This window comes from Heptranchias perlo, chromosome 22 (genome assembly GCF_035084215.1).
Source record: "Heptranchias perlo isolate sHepPer1 chromosome 22, sHepPer1.hap1, whole genome shotgun sequence".
NCBI lineage: Eukaryota > Metazoa > Chordata > Chondrichthyes > Hexanchiformes > Hexanchidae > Heptranchias > Heptranchias perlo.
The window spans coordinates 20,789,667-20,813,008 of record NC_090346.1 but is presented as its reverse complement, the minus strand read 5'-3'; the positions used below and the strand labels follow the sequence as shown (position 1 = coordinate 20,813,008).

Genomic DNA, 23,342 nt, shown 5'->3' with positions numbered 1-23,342 from the left:
CTGTATAAAACATTGGTTAGGCCTCAGCTTGAGTACTGCGTACAGTTCTGGTCACCACATTACAGGAAAGATGTGATTGCACTAGAGAGGGTACAGAGGAGATTTACAAGGATGTTGCCAGGGCTGGAGAATTTTTGCTGAGAAAAGATTGGATAGGCTGAGGATATTTTCTTTGGAACAAAGGAGGCTGGGGGAGGTTTAATTAAGATATAAAAAATTAAGACGGGATTAGATAGAGTGCATAGGGAAGCCCTATTTCCCTTAGCAGAGGGATCAGTGACCAGGGGGGCACAGATTTAAAGTATTTGGTAGAAGGATTAGAGGGGAGCTGAGGAGAAATTTTTTCACCCAGAGAGTGGTGGGTGTCTGGAACTCACCGCTGAAAGGGTGGTAGGGGCAGAAACCATCAACTCATTTAAAAAGTACTTGGATATGCATTTGAACCATACCTACAGGGCTACGGACCAAGTGCTGGAAAGTGGGATTAAACTGGATAGCTCTTTTTCGGCCTGCACGGACACGATGGGCCGCATGGCTTCCTTCTGTGCTGTAACTTTCTATGATTTACAGCTGATAGAAAAATTACAAATGCCTCAGTAATGCTTGGTCACAATTTAGCTGCACTATTCACAGAAAAAAAATCTATGTATTTGCCTTCGGACTGAAGCTTCTCTCTTACCGACAATAAATAATGGTCTATTCTATCCTGTACAGCTCAGAAGACAATAGACTGATGTTATCTCTGTAGACGAAAGGAAATATTTTATTCCCTTGGGCAACACAACAGCTTGTTCCTCTGTTATAGATTATTTGATAAATTATTCCAGATTGGGGAGGACCAGGGGACACGAGTTTAAACTATGTAAGAGTAGGAATAGATGTTCGACGGTTCTTTTCTCCCCCTGCAGAGAATCGAGAGACTCTAGAATACATTGCTGGCTGGTGCGGTGGTTGCTGACTCTCTACGCCTTCTATGAGGGAGCTGGACCAGTTCTTGACTGGGGCAGAGATCGCATCATATAGAAGGTAACTGTCTTTATAGATAACACTTGGTCCATCTTATCGATCCCTGAGGGGGTTGGAGAGGAATTGTCCAGAGTACGTTTTCCCTTATTGGCCTGGGTTTTTTCACCTCTCCCCGGAGATTACTAGCTATGGGGGTGGGGGGGGTCGAAGGCTGGGAAGAGTGTTTAGCCATGATGATCTGGTTATCACAGTGTAGGGCAGGCTTGATGGCCCAGCTGGTCTTTTCCTGCCCATCAATTTCATATATTCATTTAGCCAGCACTCACCAGCTGTCCATACTGATCTTGAAGTTTCTTCAAATCTCGGTTGCCTCTTTAATTCAGAGTTAGCACCATTTACATAGATAGAAAATCCTTGCTCCAAACGCTCCAGTTGAATTTTTTTAGAATCTTTTGCCTTTAACCTTTTCAATATCCTGAATATAAAATAGCATTCTGGTTAATTCTAATGCAAATAATTAACTGTTTTAATGATCAATTAATACATTATATAGATTAGTACCAGAAATAATTGTATTTTGAATACTTTTCACAAAACTGAACTGTACGCAACCAAACCCTATGATTTTGTCCAGTAAAAATCCCGGTTGAATATTTACAAGTTGAATAGACTTTCATGCTCCTTTTTGTTCCTCCACATAGATTACAAGCCAATACCTCAGTTGTCTAATCCTTTTATATTTTTCTAATCAAAGGCCATAATGAAGTCTGTGTTTTATTTAGAGAAGAAACGCTCAACTTTCAAAATAAATATCTCAATGCTATAATACTTGTGCTTCTACAATGAATTACAGAGTCAGTTTGTAACTAATATGCAAATTAGGTATAGTCAGCATGTGTCATTCAAATGTTTTTTCTTCTTAGCAGAATGAATATTACTGCCCAGTTTTATAAAGAGACTTTTATTTGGGACTTGAGCAAAATAAACTTTGCTATAATTTATGAGTTTCATAAGTTATCCAACAAGCAAAATGAATATTCCCTTCTGGCTCGTGCAGTGTGCGCTGACTCTCCGCACGCCTTCAAAAGAGAGCTGGACCGGTTCTTGGCTGGGGCAGACGTCACATCTTATAAACGGTAGCGATTTACCAGTTAACATAAGCTTGGCCTATGTGGTCTCCTGGACTGGTTTTAATCGCCTGAGGGGTTGGAGAGGAATTTTCCAGATGGTTTTCCCTTTTTAACCCTGGTTTTATTTTTGCCTCTCCCAGGAGATTACATAGCTGCTGGGGGATAGGAAGTATCTAGTCATGATGCTTAAAGTATCATGAATGTGGGGGGAGGCTTGATGGACCAGCTGGTCTTTTCCTGCCTGTCATTTTCATATGTTCGGATGCTGCACAAGATTAATTGTTACTATTAAAAATATGGAAATGTTTCTACAAGCACTGACTCCCCAAAATTATTTTAGTATGTGCATTTTACAGAATTTAAAAAGGAAAAACATAAGATAGATAAGGGGCAGTCAGGTACAAGGTGATAAATTCAATTGAATAATTCTGATATAACCACAAATCAAAAGAGACTGAATTACAGTAAAATTACTAGCTATTTGTAATTATATAGTAAAAGTTATAAACTTTATTCTTCATTAAGTGGCAAGAGCAACAGCCAATAGAACCTAAGGTGCAAGCATCACACAACAAGTTCTACAATTTTTACAGCAGGTGACTGTTGGTAAAAGTGCTCAATATTTACAGAAAACAAAATAATGGGAACAGAGTGGGGGAAGTGAGTACACTGTGTTCATATCTGGAACCCACTGCAGATTGTTGAGATAACAGTGCATATTTCTGCTGGCTGTGAGAATCCTGCATGAAAGGACAATATATGCAGATCCAGACACAGCAAAAGAAGGCAGATCAATTGTACTGGCTGAGCAGGAAAAGGATTAAACTTTACTCAGTTCCTAGTAGGCACAGGTCCAAAGCACAAAACTGCCCACAATTTACAACAACCTGACTCAGAGGTACCCATAAGGATAACCTGTGTGGGAATGGTGCAGCAGGGGCTGCAGATGTACAAGAAACTTTATTTTTTTTAATCTAAGCTAAAAACACTCAAATCTGATGTTAGGCAGAAAAGCATTTAAATCCAATAACAGAGGTCAGAGTAGAAATGGGAGGGAAAGATGAAGTGGTGAGCCACAGGTAGCTCGGAATCACAGGTGACAACTTTGCCAAATAGTGCTTAGGTGACCCTTCAGGAGAGGAGAAAATTGGTAAATGTTATACATATAAAAACTGGTTTGGTAACAGCTAATATATTAAACATTTTCATGACTTAAATTAACCCTTTAGGACTGCTGCAGGATAGCTACATCATGGTCAACAAATATACGTACCGAATTTTCATTTTTATTCTTGCCCTTCTCCCCAAAGTAAAAATAATTATTCCATTAATGGTTTATCAAAGGTGTAGAATAATCCATTTGGGACACTCAGTGTCAGCATCAAGCACAAATGGTTAGATGCAGAGTTAAACTTCCTCTATTCTATCCCAATGACCTACCAATGGGTATTTCTCAGTGAAATCACAAATTTTGTGTGCAGGTAAAATCAGAGTTTAATTGCTCTTTAATGGGGAAAGTTTGCAAGAAGAAGATTGCTGCAAATTTCAGGCTGCAGGTCAGGACTCAATGCAATGCCTGTTTTTTTCTTTTTCATATGATTAGTAAGGTCAAAGGGTATAGACACTCTGACTCCTGTGTCATTAGGTATTTTCTGGGAGTTTCTATGTCCAGTGCAAATGATTTACTTTCTTTTTAATACCATTTATTAGAGAAATTTGCATAAAAATAGCTGTGTCAGACAAAACACAATATATATATATATATATATATATATATATATATATCAGAGGACACATTTAATAAGTATATGTAAACTGTAGGAATAATGGGAATTGTAGCTAACAGCAAATAAATGAATTTCAATATATTGAATTTCATTAAGAAATTTAAGTTTAAATAAAAAAAGATGAAATTGCATATAGAATATTTGTCATTCAATTTTAGAGGTTGAGGAATGAAAGGAATGTTAAAAATAAATTGACATGAAAGATCAATCTTGTAGGGTCTCTTGTGTTGGAAGCATAGTTTATAATATGGCATCAGTTTAAGTCACAAAGTTTGTAAAGTGCTAGTGTGAGTCAATTGCTGATTGTTCTGTGTTTTTGGGTTTTTTTTGCTCCAGTGCAATCTTGTTAAGAGGCTGAAAGCATTAGAATCAGCTGTACTGGAGGTTGAGGCAGGCAGGAGCTTAGGCTGGGAAGAAGGACATGATGGTGTTAGAAGTTCAGGTCTGCTGTGTTACAAAATTGGATAACCAGGTGAAGGATAGAAGAAGAGACCCTGGTCTTCAGTTGCTTCCAAGCCTTTATTCACAAAGATAACACTCACCATACCCTAGATAAACTCACATAAATGGATAGAAGCGTTCCCAATTGATACGCACCACTTAAGTACAATTAACACTAATTGATATAAATCACACGATACAATTAACAAGCTGAAGATTCCTTCTTGGATTCAGTGGTGTTAGTCGTTCCCATAAGCTGTCTGAATGCCTTACTTTTATAGAAGTTGACTCCCACTGCCCTAAATCTACTTATACAGTGGTGAACCAAGGAGCGTAGCAATGAAACTCCCTTGTAATCGGACCTCCGTGTGTCACGCACATGTGCTCCTTCAATCTCTCTGAAGACAGGTTAAGTTAACAGTAGTTGAGACAAAAATTTGGTGTGATTCATAGACAGCTTTATTTCACAGTAAGGTGAAATATACAGAATAAACAGGTATAATTAGAGTTGCTTAGTTTAAATGGTACAATTGATGTTCAATTGTGTTACAAAAATAGGATGTCACTATCCAACTTTGGTGTCTCGAATTACTTAACACAAACAGAATAGAAACAGAGGAAGATAGGAATAGCAGTATCTCATTCAGCACCTCGAGCATGTTCCACCATTCAATTAAAGCATGGCTGACCTGTGCCACAACTCTGTTTACCTGCCTTTGCTCCATACCCTTCGATACCCTTACCTTGCAAAAATCCAGTGACCGGTCTATAAAATTTCAATTCACCCAGCATCCATGGGGGGGGGGGGGGGGGGAAGGAGTTCTAGATTTCCATTACCCTTTGCATCAAAAAGTGCTCCATGGTTTTACTCCTGAATGGCCCAGCTCTAAATTTAAGATTGTTGCCTCTTGTTCTGGATTCCGCCAGCAGAGGAAATAATTATCTATATGGAATTCTTTTGTCATTTTAAACACCTCAATTAAATAACCCCTCAACCTTCTAAACTCAAGGGAATAGAAGCAAGTTTCTGCAACCTGTCCTCTTAATTTAACCCTGTAATTCCCAGTATCATTCTGGTGAATCTGCGCTGTACCTCCTCAAACGGCAATAAATTCTTCCTGAGATTTGGTGTCCAAAACTGAACGCAGTACTCCAGATGGAATCTGACCACGGCCCTCTGTACATTCTGTCCCACAGTCTCGGAGTAGGACCACCCTGTCGCTGAGTCTCCTGTCTGTTCCAACCTTCCTGCAGCAATTCACTGCTTGACTGCCTTTTCGGTGTCTGTTCTTATTTTTTTTTAAAGTTTCTCTCAAGACAGCAGAGATCAAGAGTTTTCCAACAACAAAGTACAAGGTATCTTTCTGAATACCCAGACACGCCAACAAATCACTTATTGTTTGGCCTCAGGAAAACAATTTCCCATCTTGTATATTAATTACCTCTCGTCTGACAACAGATCTACAACCCAGCATGGGGCTGTCCTGTTTTTGCTCAAAACACATTTCAAAATAGCTCATGCCCAGGTCTTTTTCCATGGATGGCAGTGGAGGTTGAGATTACTATGAAGTGGGGTTGAGAGACTGGGGTTAAGGAACGCCTGCCTGCCTGTTCGGATGAAGAAAACAGAGAAAGGAAATTTGAACTGAAAAAGGTGGAAATCGAGGATCAGACTGCTGAACCATCAGTAGACCCCTCAAAGAAAACAGCATCCCCCATCACCTTTCCAAGTGACTTCATTGGTTTAGGTTCTGGTTTTCTTGATTGGTGGACCTTCCTCAGTGCTCATGGGTAAGAATTTGATTTGTTGCTGCTTTAGGAATATGAAATTGCAGCCAATCAAAAAGTTTGATATTAAACTGTGAAGTGATGGACAGAAAATGTGCCCCATCATAATATTTTCAATGAAGAAGATAACAGGCATTTCTCGCTGAGACAGGAAGTTATGCTAGTGCAAGGAAGGGAGTGCCTATGGTGACCCCCAAGATATCGATGGTGGGATTATTAATTACGGTATTGCCACTGAAGATCAAGGGCAAATAGCTGGGCTTTCTTTTGTTGCAGATGGTCATTACTTGGTATTCATGTGGCGTGAACTTTACCTGCAACTTCAGCTCATCTGAACTCTGCTTTTTTTTTATTCGTTCATGGGATGTGGGAGTCGCTGGCAAGGCCGGCATTTATTGCCCATCCCTAATTGCCCTCGAGAAGGTGGTGGTGAGCTGCCTTCTTGAACCGCTGCAGTCAGTGTGGTGACTGTTCTCCCACAGTGCTGTTAGGAAGGGAGTTCCAGGATTTTGACCCAGCGACAATGAATGGCGATATATTTCCAAGTCGGGATGGTGTGTGACTTGGAGGGGAACGTGCAGGTGGTGTTGTTCCCATGCGCCTGCTGCTCTTGTCCTTCTAGGTGGTAGAGGTCGCGGGTTTGGGAGGTGCTGTCGAAGAAGCCTTGGCGAGTTGCTGCAGTGCATCCTGTGGATGGTGCACACTGCAGCCACAATGCGCCGGTGGTGAAGGGAGTGAATGTTTAGGGTGGTGGATGGGGTGCCAATCAAGCGGGCTGCTTTATCTTGGATGGTGTCGAGCTTCTTGAGTGTTGTTGGAGCTGCACTCATCCAGGCAAGTGGAGAGTATTCCATCACACTCCTGACTTGTGCCTTGTAGATGGTGGAAAGGCTTTGGGGAGTCAGGAGGTGAGTCACTCGCCGCAGAATACCCAGCCTCTGACCTGCTCTCGTAGCCACAGTATTTATATGGCTGGTCCAGTTAAGTTTCTGGTCAATGGTGACCCCCAGGATGTTGATGGTGGGGGATTCGGCGATCGAAATGCCGTTGAATGTCAAGGGGAGGTGGTTGGACTCTCTCTTATTGGAGATGGTCATTGCCTGGCACTTGTCTGGCATGAATGTTACTTGCCACTTATGAGCCCAAGCCTGGATGTTGTCCAGGTCTTGCTGCATGCAGGCTCGGACTGCTTCATTATCTGAGGGGTTGCGAATGGAACTGAACACTGTGCAGTCATCAGCGAACATCCCCATTTCTGACCTTATGATGGAGGGAAGGTCATTGATGAAGCAGCTGAAGATGGTTGGGCATAGGACACTGCCCCGAGGAACTCCTGCAGCAATGCCCTGGGGCTGAGATGATTGGCCTCCAACAACCACCACCATCTTCCTTTGTGCTAGGTATGACTCCAGCCACTGGAGAGTTTTCCCCCTGATTCCCATTGACTTCAATTTTACTAGGGCTCCTTGGTGCCACACTCGGTCAAATGCTGCCTTGATGTCAAGGGCAGTCACTCTCACCTCACTGGAATTCAGCTCTTTTGTCCATGTTTGGACCAAGGCTGTAATGAGGTCTGGAGCCGAGTGGTCCTGGCGGAACCCAAACTGAGCATCGGTGAACAGGTTATTGGTGAGTAAGTGCCGCTTGATAGCACTGTCGACGACACCTTCCATCACTTTGCTGATGATTGAGAGTAGACTGATGGGGCGGTAATTGGCCGGATTAGATTTGTCCTGCTTTATGTGGACAGGACATACCTGGGCAATTTTCCACATTGTCAGGTAGATGCTAGTGTTGTAGCTGTACTGGAACAGCTTGGCTAGAGGCGCAGATAGTTCTGGAGCACAAGTCTTCAGCACTACAGCTGGGGTGTTGTCGGGGCCCATAGCCTTTGCTGTATCCAGTACACTCAGCCGTTTCTTGATATCACGTGGAGTGAATCGAATTGGCTGAAGACTGGCTTCTGTGATGGTGGGGATATCGGGAGGAGGCTGAGATGGATCATCCACTCGGCACTTCTGGCTGAAGATGGTTGCAAACGCTTCAGCCTTGTCTTTTGCACTCACGTGCTGGACTCCGCCATCATTGAGAATGGGGATGTTTGCAGAGCCTCCTCCTCCCGTTAGTTGTTTAATTGTCCACCACCATTCACGGCTGGATGTGGCAGGACTGCAGAGCTTTGATCTGATCCGTTGGATGTGGAATCGCTTAGCTCTGTCTATAGCATGTTGCTTCCGCTGTTTAGCATGCATGTAGTCCTGAGTTGTAGCTTCACCAGGTTGGCACCTCATTTTTAGGTACGCCTGGTGCTGCTCCTGGCATGCTCTTCTACACTTCTCATTGAACCAGGGTTGATCCCCGGCTTGTTGGTAATGGTAGAGTGAGGAATATGCCGGGCCATGAGGTTACAGATTGTGCTGGAATACAATTCTGCTGCTGCTGATGGCCCACAGCGCCTCATGGATGCCCAATTTTGAGCTGCTAGATCTGTTCTGAATCTATCCCATTTAGCACGGTGGTAGTGCCACACGACACGTTGGATGGTGTCCTCAGTGCGAAGACAGGACTTCATCTCCACGAGGACTGTGCGGTGGTCACTCCTACCAATACTGTCATGGACAGATGCATTTGCGACAGGTAGATTGGTGAGGATGAGGTCAAGTAAGTTTTTCCCTCGTGTTGGTTCGCTCACCACCTGCCGCAGGCCCAGTCTAGCAGCTATGTCCTTCAGGATTCGGCCAGCTCGGTCAGTAGTGGTGCTACCGAGCCACTCTTGGCGATGGACATTGAAGTCCCCCACCCAGAGTACATTTTGTGCCCTTGCTACCCTCAGTGCTTCCTCCAGGTGGTGCTCAACATGGAGGAGGACTGATTCATCAGCTGAGGGAGGACGGTAGGTGGTCATCAGCAGGAGGTTTCCTTGCCTGTATACTATCCCGCACCAATTCCGCTCACCCATCACCCGTCCTTGCTGACATATATTGGCTCCCAGTCCCCCAACGCCTCTAATTTAAAATTCTCAGTCTTGTGTTTAAATCCCCTCCCTATCTCTGTAACCTCCTCCAGCCCGACAACCTCCACAGAACTCTGCGTTCCTCCAACTATGGCTTCTTATGTATCCCCCCTCCCTTTGACCCACCACTGGCAGCCAGCAGCTGTCTCGGCCCCATGCTCTGGAATTCCCTCCATAAACCCTTCTCTTCAAGACCCTCTTTAACCCACCTCTATGACCAAGCTTTAGGTCACTCCTCCGAATATCTCCTTCTTTGGCTCAGTATCCATTTCATTTTTATTACGCCTCGGTGAAGCACCTTGGGACCTCTCTCAATATTAATGGCACTATATAAATGCAAGGTGTAATTGTCAAAATTATAGCGGTTCCTTCTGAGGGAGCCTAGGGCCTCTGAAGATATTGTAAAAAAAATTGCATAAATATGTAATAGTGTGAAATCCTTACTTTATGTATACTTTGAATCTTAGTATTTGATGTTTGAGAAAGGTGCCAGACAAAAGCTTTTTCAGAAAAGATTTTGTTTTTCTTTGCTATAGTTAAGAGTTGTGAGTGAATCAAAGTGTGACATGAGAGGGACAACAAATAGGGACAGGAAAGGTGCACATTTGTACAGTTTTTGATAGATTTTGATAGAGATAGATTTTGAAAGCTTAGATGCTGAAAGTATCAACAGAAAATGCTGGAAAACGCTCAGGTCAGGCAGCATCTATGGAGAGAGAAACAAAGTTAATGTTCCAGGTCGATGACTTTTCATCAGTCCTGATCTGAAACGTTAACTCGGACCTGCTGAGGATTTCCCAGCATTTTCTGTTTTTATTTCAGATTTCCAGCAAATGGCTTTTGTTTCTGACAGTATCAACCCTTAAATGATTACTCAGGAACAGTAGAATATATTGAAGAAATAATAGGTTATTAGTACAGTAGATAATTTGGTCATACATGTAGAAAGCGTAGTATTCAGAATGCCTAAATGCTACACTTAAAATTGACTGTGGGACTGTCTCACGTTACAAATATTACAACACTGAACAGTTTTCCCCTCCTTTGTAGTTACAATAGGCAGAACCAATAGTACCACATTTACAACCAACACAGCCAAACGTCATCAAGATGTGTTGTAAGAAATTATTGCGGAACAGAATTATTTCAGATAATGCAGCAAGTATGGTCAAAGAACAACAATAGCCTTTATTGGGAAATAGGGGATAGCATCAATTTCACTACTGAAGTTTAGCTTATCTGTTAAAAAAGACATGACCTCAGAGAAAATGGCTTATCTTCAGTATTCAACAATTTAATTTTACATATCTAATGCACTCATACATACCCAAGTGCACTTCGGGGAAAAAAAGCGCCACATGAAAAACATCCACATTACCTGTTTCTATATTGAAGTAGTATCAGATATTGGTCATGTTTTTCATCGAAGTCTATTAAAACATTTTGGTCAGCTCTTTTCGCACTAAATGCCTACAAAATAAGTAAGACTTAATTGAGCAACAGGTTGGTTACACATTTTCTTCTCTTCTTAATAAAATATTTCTAAAGCCATTGCACATTTTGATCATATGCTGTCTGTGTGAGGAGTACACGGATACATTAAGATTTACTGATATGATTGTACTTGTAAAGAGATTCAGCAGTATCAACGAAGGAAGGTGGTCCTACTAGTTGCTTTCATTGTGTAGCTGCCCTTGCCTGCATTCAGGCTATTCCTGGTTTGCTTTCTTTTCATGAGAGGTATCTTTTGGGAGTGGGGGGGGGGGGAGGTGGCGGGGGGGGTGAGGCTGTGTTGAGTGAACCTCAGTAACATATCCAAGAACGCTCAATATTTCTGTATTTCCAGAGAGATATTCTAACGGAGCTTCAATTATGTGTTTATTGTGAGGAGGGCAACGTAGCAGGATACATTGTCTTGCAACTAGCAGCAAGAGCTGTGCTAACCAGTGTGCTTCATGGGGCATTCGCTCTCCAGAGAGTGGATTCAGTAAGCATGGAACTAGGTCCTCCAGAATTGTGAGGCCAATCATTATCTTGAGGTCTCCCAGACCACTTTCTAGAATGACTGAATGGAGATTGGAGAGAAACTAGAGAGAGATTTAGGTTCAGGGCTAGGACAGGTGGGAGCCTGAGAGGGAAAGTTTGGTTTGGTGGCGTAGGAGGAAGGGATGTAAGTAGCAGAGGCAGATGAACAGATGAACTTCTCTATAAAGATTGAGACTATGAGCTCCTAGCACTTGATCTTGGAGGCGAGGATTGAGAGGGGCAAGGGAGAGGGAGGGGTTTAAGGAGACGGTTAATAGTGGAGGAAAGAGTTTAGGGGCTAATTTTGTTTTCCAGGATAATCCTTGGGAGTAGTGGGTGCTTGTCACAGAGGAGGGTGAGGTCCAATAGTGCTTGATGTGGTCCAGCCAGATCTGCTGATGGATGGCTAAACCAGTTATGTGCCACATAGTCTAATTTATATAAAAAGAGGCACTTGTAAGATGTCTGCAGCGTCCAGGAAGAACACTTAATCTTGTTTGTATTGAATAGAAGGTAGAATAGAAAAAGAAATTAGATATTTAGCTTTAAAATCAGTTATATGGACAAATCAAGAGCAGTGCCAACAGGGTTTAAACTAAACCAATGGTGTGCCTATGTAAAAGTACTATGTATGAATGTTATGGTTAATTACACAGAAATATGCATAATTCATATAGTACAGGAGTTTTTAAAAAGTTAGTCACAGAGTCTGTCTGTAAGGTAGGCAGTCCTGCTATCCTTTCATTATCTGGTGCTCAGCATGTCAATAATCTCTGAATCTTTTACAAGCCTACAGTGGATTTAAATATAATTCAGAAGTACCAGTTGGTACACAAACCTTCACACATGTTCAAAATGTGAAATCCTGTCAGGTGTACTTGACAAAGTGCCAACTGGCAATGTCATCTGAAAGAGACTGGAAACTCCTTACATGATAAACAGAAAATAAGATACTTCCTCCTCCCATTTTGAAAGTGATAATGCAAAATACTGAAAAGGCAATTCAGGTCATTTAAAAAATGCACGGTCTGATATATGCATACGATAATATTGCATGGTACTATGCATGGACCATTAGACCGTAATTAATAGTGTTCATGATTCTAGACAAAAATCTAGGATTGTGTGTGTATTTTATCCACTTGAGGTTAACATGCAGACTTATGCCCTAGAATATGTTCTATAAAGGGAAAAAAAAAAATCAATTTATCTGCAAAATAAACCAAAACTAGAATTTTACAGGCAAACATATACTAATGGTACTCTTATCATTATTACACGTGCTAAATATGTTGCACAATAACAGGAACGTGCTCAGTAAAGAACCACCACGCAGACAGAAGATTGAAATATACTGTAGCCCCGTTACACATGATGGCTTTGGTAATTACAGCAAGGTAGAGTTTCCTCTTGTTTTGTGCCCATTTCCAGCGCAATCGGCCAAATCAGCGCAAAAGATCGGGGAATTTTAAACGTAAATGAGTTACACCCAAAACCACTTACTTTTGGGTTTTACTGCAATCTTTTATGCTGCTTTTAGGATTCAATGTGCTCGGATCCGGCCCCGCCCACAAAACTGGCCCCACCCCCAGGTCGACATTGCGAGTTTTGTCAATTGCGCTGGTTCGGGAAGGCTCTTCAAATTGCGCTCATTTTCTTAGGCTCATAGGCACTAGTAGGCATGTTTTAAAAGTTTTCACATATCAAAAAATATTTAATTTACTAGGAAACTGACTAGTGTACACCAATGAAATTAGTAAATGGTTCAGTATAGTTTTTTTTTTAAAGTCATTTTCAGTGATTTATAAAATCAGGTTACTCACAGGTGGAGGACTAGATACTTATTAAAAATGCTTATTTTTTGTGATAAACCCATTTTCAGCTTTATTAAAAAAAACTGCATCAGTGAATATTTTTTAATGCAAAGAAAAAAAAAATAAGTGATTACATTCTATTACTCTGCCCAATTGTGCTGGTTCATGGAAGATTTTATGTTTGTGATTATGCAAATACATTTTAGAAGAAACTTGAACTGTAACCTAACCAGTGCAATTTTGGGTGCAATTTCCCAATGGCGCCCAAAGCGGAAACTCTTCCCCTGCAAGAGACAGAAAGAAACGTCCAGGGAAATAGGAAACATAACACAGTTAGAGAGTGGAAAGCAAATACAGACCAACATTCAACTTTTAGTTAACCCTTAGAGTAAAAAACACATGTTTTCCAAATGTGCTAGTTTTAGCTGTCTGAATGCCAATCAGTAGCAAAATGTTGTTCAGATAAATGGTCTCAAAATCCTAAAGTATATGTCTTCATTTAGTCACCTGTTTGGGCTTCAATTTAGATGAGCTGTCATTTTGCTTGCAGGAAAGAACATTTATTTGACCCAATCTTAAAGCAAAATAATGCTATAATAACATGTGCTGAAGAGGATAGATGCAAGGAGTTTTTGCGACATCAGTACAATAAACAAAACTCCATAAATCATCCAAACCTTGACAGTTAGATGACAAACTATTTCCTTAGGAATATTTTAATCTTACCTCACCCCATTCCTTTGACCTGTCCTTGTCTTTTTTTGCTTGGCCAGAGCGTCCCCTTAAACTGCGCCCTTTGGAGAAAAAAATGTAATTACAGATAAGCAGACTGTGGTCAGAAAACAATAATGGTTTTATCTGCAATAAAAATAGGGGCATAAAAATTACCAGCAAACGACAGATATTTCAAAAATACACTTTTTTTCCTTTTTATTCACAAATACTAAATCAGGACCTAATTAACTCTTAATTAATTGATGTACAAGCATAAGACATTAAATGGTATTGTAGGAGCTGAAATATTCTACTGGTCTAGGGTCTGTGGCCTTCCATTTCTAGATCCCCTTTTTTCTCTCTCTCTTTCTGGTGTTTGCAGCAACGCAAATAAAGAGATGCAAGTCTTTCCTGCTTTCTTAACATCCAGCCATGTTGTGCTACTAATGAAAGTCACGAGACTCATGGATCCAGGCAGGTCCTGTTGTTTACACCGGCTGACAGGTCACTACAGGAACAGCAGGTTAAAAGTCAAGATGTGCATTTTAATGACGAAACAGAAGTGGAGCGCTGGAAGAGTTTAGGGAGTGGATTCCAGAGTGTGGGGCCTAGGCGGCTGAAAATACAGCCGCCAGTGGTGGGGCGAAGGGAGCAATGCACAAAAGAACAAAGAGCCCTTACAGGTTTATGGGGCTGGAGGAGGTTACATAGATAGGGAGTGGCAAGGTCTTTAAGGGATTTAAACAGTAGAATGAGAATTTTTAAATTGGCGGGATCATGAGCCAATGTAGGTCAGCAAGGACAGGAGTGATGAGCGAGATGATGTAAGATAGGATGTAGGCAACAGAGTTTTGGATGAGCTGAAGTTTGGATGGGAGGCTGGTCAGGTGAGCATTGGAATAGTCGTGTCTGGTGACAGATGAGATGAGGCAGGCGATGTTACAGAGGTGGAAGTAGGCGGTATTTGCGATGGAGAGGAGATGGGGGTCACAAGCTCAGCTCAGGGTTGAATCAGATGCAGAGGTTGTGAATCCTCTGGTTCAACCTGAGGCAGTGCCTGGGAAGCAGGATGGAATCAGTGGCAAAGGTACAGACTTTTTGGCATGGGCCAAAGACGATGGCTTCAGTCTTCCCAATGTTTAACTGAAACAAATCAAAGCTCATCCAAGACTAGGAAGTTAATTTTAACCCCCAAGGACAGGTGGGTTGGGGGTGGGTGGCAAGGTAAAAATTGTAAAAATGTAAAACCCCAACCCACGCACTTCTGGTTTTAACAGAGGCAGGTTGAGGAGCGGGCGAACGACCCGCTCTTAGGAGGTGGTTCAGTCAGTAAAATCTTTTTAAGGAGGCCATATGCTTCCACTTTAACAGCTTTTTTATTTTTAGTTTTTTTATTTTTTAACTCCTGGGGAGCCAGGATTGCCGGGCCTTCTGATTCTTGTTACATAAAAGGAGGCAAGAAGGGCCTGATCCCGTTGCGTATAACACCCCCCACCACCCCTTCATCACTCTGTCATGGCAAGCATACTCCATCACAAGACTCCTCACACCCACTTAAGTGTCACCAGAAACCATCCTTCACTTTCTATGCACTTGCTCACCTCCCAATTTATGAACCCAACACTGTCACTCACCCCAATCCTAAAGCAATGCGATGCATGTGTGTGACAATTAACACATATTTCACAAAGATGCCGACTTTATTTAATTGATGTGTGAAGTATGAGAAGCCCGAGCATGGAAATTGGCAAGATTGTTATTGTGCCAAGACTAAGTCGCTTCGCTTTATTTTGTCTTCATGCCTACAAGGAGATTCTCCTGATATGGATGATGGACATCATTCCTTCTGAGGGTGCACCATCACAGGATATGCAGCCATGCACCAGCACAATTCGGTGGGTCCTGTTAGACAGATAGTTGGGTTGTCACTGATGGCAGGGGCAACTGTAGAGAGTCTGCATCGGAGGCCACACTCTTCTCCAAGCTCTGCTCAGCTGGACACAAATGCTGAACCCTGGAAACAATCGTTGAGAAGGAGAATGATTTAGGTACAGTTGCATCTTTGCTAGGTACTGGAAAATGTGCAATCGCACACTCTCCATAATAGCTGAGAGGATAGCGGAGTCCAACTCCTGCATTAGTGAAGAGATGTCGCAGGTAAGTGCTAGAATGTCTGTACTGGAGACTCCATTGAGCTACAAGCATGGATCTCAAATGAGTCTATGCAGGCCATGACCGTGCAGGAGATGTCTGCCTCCTTCAAGAGGATGACAAATATCTTATCAGTGGCCTTTCAATGAGTCACTGATCTTCACCAAGCTGCTCTCCAGCAGAGTGGTAGAGGTGTTGTGGCTCTAGCCCAGGAAAGGGATGATGGCAAAACGGGACATGGAAGTGGGAACTACACTCCAAGCGCTCCCACGTCTCACCCATTGACGCCCCCCCCAATCAGTACCCAAAATAGTGCCTCCTCTCCCAATGGCCAAGTTTACCCCTCCATGGGTTCCAAAATCCAGAGGTCGTAAGCCAAAAGCATCTCAGCAGTCAGGGCAGGGATCTGAGCAGCCTGCCTCTACCTCTACTGAAGCCACAGGGGATGCACCACGTGGAAGCAGTAGAAAGCCTAAGTTTAAGCAATTGTAGTTCACCAAGGGTATGCTCAAGGGTGTTTGAACAAATGTTAAGTTATAATTTATATTGGCACATAAAATTTATTCATAATTACCACTTCCAAGGCTTCTACTTTATTGCTTCCAGATTTTCAAGTGGACCTTTCATTACTTCATGATCAATGCCAATACATGGCGACATCCATTGGGCGGCTGTGCAATGGGTGCTGAAGGACTGTTTTGTGCAAGGCAGGGGGTTTGGTAGTCATGGTGATGATTTTGGCAGGTGGCATGAGTATGTCAAAGATCTTCATTTTTAGAATGTCAGATGAGGGCATCCCAGGCAGCAGGTCCAGCAATGCGTGTACCATTGCCATATTCCTCCTCCTCATCCTCAATGTTGCCGTGGACAGAGGATGTTTGAGGAGCGCCTTCGTCCTTGACCACCTGTAAACCTCCCTGCAGCGCAATGTTGTGCAGCACGCACCACACTACGATTATCCTGGAGACCCTCGCTGGCGAGTCCTGAAGGGATCCCCCGGAACTGCTGAGGCATCTGAAGAACATCTTTAACTTGCCTATGGCTTGCTTAATGGCATACTTGGTGGTCATGTGGCTCTGGTTGTATCTTTGTTGTACCTTGTTGGTGGGGTTCCTCACAGATATGTAATCCACATTTGCAGGTGGTATCCCTTGTCTCCAACGAGCCAGCTTGTAAGTCTATCTCTTGCCTGGAAGAAGTCTAGAACGTTTGACTGGCACAAAATGAAGCCATCATGACAGCTGCCAGGGAATCTGGCGCACACCTGCACTTGTGTGCTGACGATTGAGAGATGTCACCGGTGGAGTGCAGCAAGGATCCAGAGGCAAAGAAATTCACGGTTGTGGTTACTTTCTGTGCGACGGACAATGCGTGGCCACCAGGTCCAGCGGGGAGCAGCTCTTCTCGAAGGAGGCTGCAGATGTCTACGACCACCTGCCGCCTCAATCTGAGCCTGCGTAGGTACAGCTCCTCAGAGATCCAGGAAGCTCAGCCTCTGCCTGTAGACACTCATGTGGGTAGTGCCTCCTGTGACCTCGGCCCCGTTGTTGGTCCCCTCTCTGCTGTTCTTCAGATCCTTGAAGCGCACCTCTGTCTTGTGCATATGCAGATCCCAGAATTGCATGTCATGCCTGCCCTGAATAGTGATTCTCCTCCTCATCAGATGTACTGTGAAATAGATCCATTGCACCCCCATCCTGATCTAGTCAGTTTGAGAGGCTCCAAAATGTTGGTAAATATGTGAACACAAAAATTCTCAGTTTCAATAAAGAAATCTCAGTCTAAAAACAAAGAACTCTCAGCCAAACTATTGCCATTGAACTGAATGACTTGACCTTTTTTGCGATGTCTCAATCACAGCTTTAAAAGGGCCAAATAAGCTTCTGCTGCATCTCGCCTCCATTTCAATGGTGGCTTTCAGAAGCCATGGGAAACGCGTGCAGAAGTTAAATCCGTTTCTGTTACAGAATCCACAAAAATTTAAGTACCTCAAGTGTTTAAATTACCTACATTGCCCCTTTAACAATCGGCCCGACGGCTTTAAGTGAGGAAGGGACTTAAAGGCATCCAAACACGCCTGGGTTAAACCCCAAAGTGGGTGCGTTGAAGCTGGGTTGCGGACCTGCTTCCAAATTCTGTCATTTTGACCTCACACCCATCCCCACACCCATTCTTGGGGTTTAAAATTCTGCTGCAAAAGTCAGTCAGGAAAGCAGCAGAAAGGCTGCAAAAGGATAAAGACAGCAGCAAGGCCACAATGGATAAATAATCTCTGCACTGTTAGCAGGGCAGATAGCACAGCAAATCTATCTTACTAAGAACCCCTCCAAGTGGCCTGATGTATGCGCATACTTTTTGCTTTTGTAACGGTCACAAACAGAAAATGAACTGATTGTACCAAGTGACTTTTATCATACTCCGATATTCTGTATATTTTGTCTACTAAGGAATAAAGAAGATTATGAACAAAACCAAACAATGCCTCGCCCAGTGATATCTCGATCTACCGGTTGAGAGATAAAAGGAGTGTGTTTAAGATACAGAGATCCTGTCCAGGTCACAAGGGAGTTTTGCTGTTACATTCCTGAGTCCTGCTACCTTGTTAACCGGCAGAGGGCAGTGGAAGTCAACATCTTTTTAAAAACATAAGCAGGCAACTAACGCCACCGAGCCCGAGTAGATATCTGCGGCAGACCTGAATTCTTAACAAATGGAAAGAGGGAAGTCAGAAAACAGATAAAAACCATGGAAGGCGCAAACAAGCTTGAAACTTAGGATGAGCACAAAATAGTAAATATTTGGATTAATTACTTTCTCCAAATATTCATACAGAAGACATGAGCAACATGCGCCCCAGAGTTAACCAAAGCAATAATTAACAACAGATATAAGTGAGATTTAAGTCCTAGACAGGCCAAAAGGGCTCAAAATAAATCAATCCCCATGGTTAGATGGTATTTATCCCAAATTTATGAAAGAAACTAGAGGGGAGATTTGTGAGGCACTAACAATCACTATGAGGGAATCACTGGACACTGGGGATGTACCAGTACATTGGAAACAAGCTAATGTGGCCCATATTCAAAAAAGGGTGACAAAGTAGACAGAAGCAACTACATCCATTGGTATTACTTCAATTGTGTAAAATAATGGAATCAATTGTCAGAAGTAAACTTGACTATCTATACAACAATAATCTAATAAACGGCAGTCAGCATAACTTCAGAAGCAGAAGATCCTCTTCAACTTCTTTGAGAAAGTGACAATTCCAGTGGACTGTGTGACATGGTACACCTAGATTTCCAAACGGCATTTAACAAAGTTCGACACAAAAGGCCATTATTTTTTTTATTCGTTCATGGGATGTGGGCGTCACTGGCGAGGCCGGCATTTATTGCCCATCCCTAATTGCCCTCGAGAAGGTGGTGGTGAGCTGCCTTCTTGAACCGCTGCAGTCCGTGTGGTGAAGGTTCTCCCAAAGTGCTGTTAGGAAGGGAGTTCCAGTATATTGACCTAGTGATGAAGGAACGGCGATATATTTCCAAGTCGGGATGGTGTGTGACTTGGAGGGGAACGTGCAGGTGGTGTTGTTCCCATGCCTGCTGCTCTTGTCCTTCTAGGTAGTAGAGGTCACAGGCTTGGGAGGTGCTGTCGAAGAAGCCTTGGCGAGTTGCTGCAGTGCATTCCTGTGCATGGTACACACTGCAGCCACTGTGCGCCGGTGGTGAAGGGAGTGAATGTTTAGGGTGGTGGATGGGGTGCCAATCAAGCCGGCTGCTTTGTCCTGGATGGTGTCGAGCTTCTTGAGTGTTGTTGGAGCTGCACTCATCCAAGTAAGCGGAGAGTATTCCATCACACTCCTGACTTGTGCCTTGTAGATGGTGGAAAGGCTTTGGAAGTCAGGAGGTGAGTCACTCGCCGCAGAATACCCAGCCTCTGACCTGCTCTTGTAGCCACAGTATTTATATGGCTGGTCCAGTTAAGTTTCTGGTCCAGTTAAGTTTCTGGTCAATGGTGACCCCCAGGATTCAGCGATGGTAATGTCATTGAATGTCAAGGGGAGGTGGTTAGACTCTCTTGTTGGAGATGGTCATTGCCTGGCACGAATGTTACTTGCCACTTATTAGCCCAAGCCTGGATGTTGTCCAGGTCTTGCTGCATGCGGGCTCGGACTGCTTCATTATTTGAGGGGTTGCGAATGGAACTGCACACTGTGCAATCATCAGCAAACATCCCCATTTCTGACCTTATGATGGAGGGAAGATCATTGATGAAGTAGCTGAAGATGGTTGGGCCTAGGACACTGCCCTGAGGAACTCCTGCAGCAATGCCCTGGGGCTGAGATGATTGGCCTCCAACAACCACTACCATCTTCCTTTGTGCTAGGTATGACTCCAGCCACTGGAGAGTTTTCCCCCTGATTCCCATTGACTTCAATTTTACTAGGGCTCCTTGGTGCCACACTTGGTCAAATGCTGCCTTGATGTCAAGGGCAGTCACTCTCACCTCTGGAATTCAGCTCTTTTGGCCATTAGTTACGCCAAAAGCTGTGGGGATCCAGGGTAAATCTTGGGAATTGGCTGAAGGGTTGAAAACAACAGATATCTGTTGGAGGAGTTATATCAGGGGATGAGAAGTGTGTAGTGCCCCAGGGCTCAGTGTTGAGAACATCAATAACTTGGATTCAGAATATCAATAGAACCAGTTACATTTGCAAATTATACCAAATTAAAAGTAGCTGTGGAATTGAAGACGACAGCCCAGAACATTTTTTAAAATTTGAACAAAATATGTATATGGGTAGAATAATGGCAGATGAAATTTACTGAAAACAATTGTAAACTACTGCACATAAGAAAAGTGGGTAACATATATATTATGAATGATGTTGAAATAGCGAAACATGAAATAGAAAGAGACCTAGGAGTCTCAATTAACTCAATGTTCAACATGTAGAACAGCATTCAATGAAGTCAATAGAATGTTGAACCACTGTTGTAGAACACAAGTCAGAGGAGGTCATGATCAAACTGTATCGTGCTCCAATCAGATCACACCTTCAATACTGGGTTCAATTCTGGTCATTGATTAACATGAAAGATGTTCAAACCTGGCTCTACTTCAGAAGACAAGAAGCATCTCCACATTGAGAAATGTTGACATAGGAACAGAAGTAGGCCATTCAGCCCCTCTAGCCTGTTCCGCCATTCAATCAGATCATGGCCAATCTGTACCTTAACTCCATCTACCCGCCTTGGTTACATAACCCTTAATACCCTTTCCTAACAAAAATCTATCAATCTCAGTTTTGAAATTTTCAATTGACCTCGCCTCAACAGCTTTTTGGGGGAAGAGAGTTCCAGATTTCCATTACCCTTTGTGTGATGGAGTGCTTCCTGACATCACCCCTTAACGGCCTAGCTCTAATTTTAAGGTTCCCTTATTCTGGACTTCCCCCACCAGAGGAAACAATTTCTATCTACCCTTTCAAATCCTTTAATCATCTTAAACACCTCAATTAGATCATCCTTTAATCTTCTATACTCAAGGGAATACAAGCCTAGTCTACGCAACCTGTCCTCATAATTTAACCCTTTTAACCCAGGCATCATTCGGGTATCACAGTTTCACTTTTCTTGGCTAAGAAACAGAGTAACCCAGCTATACCATCAATTTAGCCGCAGCGAAGATCACAATTTAGCAGTGAGGAAGAACACAACACTAAGTGAGATCGGAGGCTATTAAGGGGGGCCTGAGAGCGGGAAAGCTGAGCTAAGGGAGATCGGAGGAAGGGGGTTAAAGGAGGGCCTGAGAGCATGAGATCGGAGGGAGGGGGTTAAAGGAGGGCCCGAGAGCAGGAGATCGGAGGGAGGGGGTTAAAGGACGGCCCGAGAGCGGGAGATCGGAGGGAGGGGGATAAAGGAGGACCTGAGAGCTGAGCTAAGGGAGATTGGAGGAAGGGGGTTAAAGGAGGGCCTGAGAGCATGAGATCGGAGGGAGGGGGTTAAAGGAGGGCCCGAGAGCAGGAGATCGGAGGGAGGGGGTTAAAGGACGGCCCGAGAGCGGGAGATCGGAGGGAAGGGGATAAAGGAGGACCTGAGAGCTGAGCTAAGGGAGATTGGAGGGAGGGGGATAAAGGAGGGCCCGAGAGCGGGAGATCGGAGGGAGGGGGTTAAAGGAGGACCTGAGAGCTGAGCTAAGGGAGATTGGAGGAAGGGGGTTAAAGGAGGGCCTGAGAGCATGAGATCGGAGGGAGGGGGTTAAAGGAGGGCCTGAGAGCATGAGATCGGAGGGAGGGGGTTAAAGGAGGGCCCGAGAGCATGAGATCGGAGGGAGGGGGTTAAAGGAGGGCCCGAGAGCAGGAGATCGGAGGGAGGGGGTTAAAGGAGGGCCCCGAGAGCGGGAGAGCTGAGCTTAGGGAGATTGGAGGGAGGGGGATAAAGGACGGCCCGAGAGCGGGAGATCGGAGGGAAGGGGATAAAGGAGGACCTGAGAGCTGAGCTAAGGGAGATTGGAGGGAGGGGGATAAAGGAGGGCCCGAGAGCGGGAGATCGGAGGGAAGGGGATAAAGGAGGACCTGAGAGCTGAGCTAAGGGAGATTGGAGGGAGGGGGATAAAGGAGGGCCCGAGAGCGGGAGATCGGAGGGAAGGGGATAAAGGAGGACCTGAGAGCTGAGCTAAGGGAGATTGAAGGGAGGGGGATAAAGGAGGGCCCAAGAGCAGGAGATCGGAGGGACGGGGATAAAAGGAGGACCTGAGAGCTGAGCTAAGGGAGATTGGAGGGAGGGGGATAAAGGAGGGCCTGAGAGCGGGAGATCGGAGGGACGGGGATAAAAGGAGGACCTGAGAGCTGAGCTAAGGGAGATCGGAGGGAGGGGGATAAAGGAGGGCCCAAGAGCAGGAGATCGGAGGGAAGGGGATAAAGGAGGACCTGAGAGCTGAGCTAAGGGAGATCGGAGGGAGGGGGATAATGGAGGGCCCAAGAGCAGGACAGCTGAGCTATGTACAGGCAGAAACTCATAAGTTATGTCACAAGACAACAGATTGGTTGGTGAGTATTACCGTTGTCTTTTTCTCTCTAAGTTAGGGCAGTGGGTTAAACCAAGAAGTTTCGTAAGAGGCACGGCAGGGCACCTCAGTCCCGTCGAATGCACATCCTGTGCCACGTGGGAACTCCAGGAGGCTTCTCGTGTCCTGGATGACCACGTATGCAGAAAGTGTCGTCAGCTGGAGGAGCTCGAGCTCCAGGTTTTTGAGCTTGAGCAATGGCTAGTGTCACTGCAATGTATCCATGAGGCTGAGAGCTACGTGTATAGCACATTTCAGGAGGTGGTCACCCCGCAGCTTAAGAGCATGCAGGCAGAGAGGGACTGGGTGACCACCAGACAGACAAGGAGGACCAGGCAGGTAGTGCAGGAGTCCGCTGAGTGCATTTCGCTCTTTAACCCGTATTCAGTGAGGGTGATGGTTCCCGTGGGGAGTGCAGCCAGAGCCAAGTCCACGGCACCATGGA

General features: G+C 44.1%; 1 protein-coding gene across 3 annotated transcripts in view; it reads right to left on the bottom strand.

Moving 5' to 3' along the window:
- The window catches only part of LOC137340580 (katanin-interacting protein), a 205,922-nt gene that overhangs the window by 170,036 nt on the left and 12,544 nt on the right, over nt 1–23,342 (bottom strand). For all 3 annotated transcript variants that reach the window (XM_068003118.1, XM_068003119.1, XM_068003120.1), the window contains exons 2-4: nt 13,691–13,758; nt 10,504–10,595; nt 1,293–1,441 (exon numbers count right to left, since the gene is read on the bottom strand). In XM_068003118.1, coding sequence (XP_067859219.1) covers nt 1,293–1,441; nt 10,504–10,595; nt 13,691–13,758 — 309 coding nt within the window. The remainder of the gene's footprint in view (nt 1–1,292; nt 1,442–10,503; nt 10,596–13,690; nt 13,759–23,342) is intronic.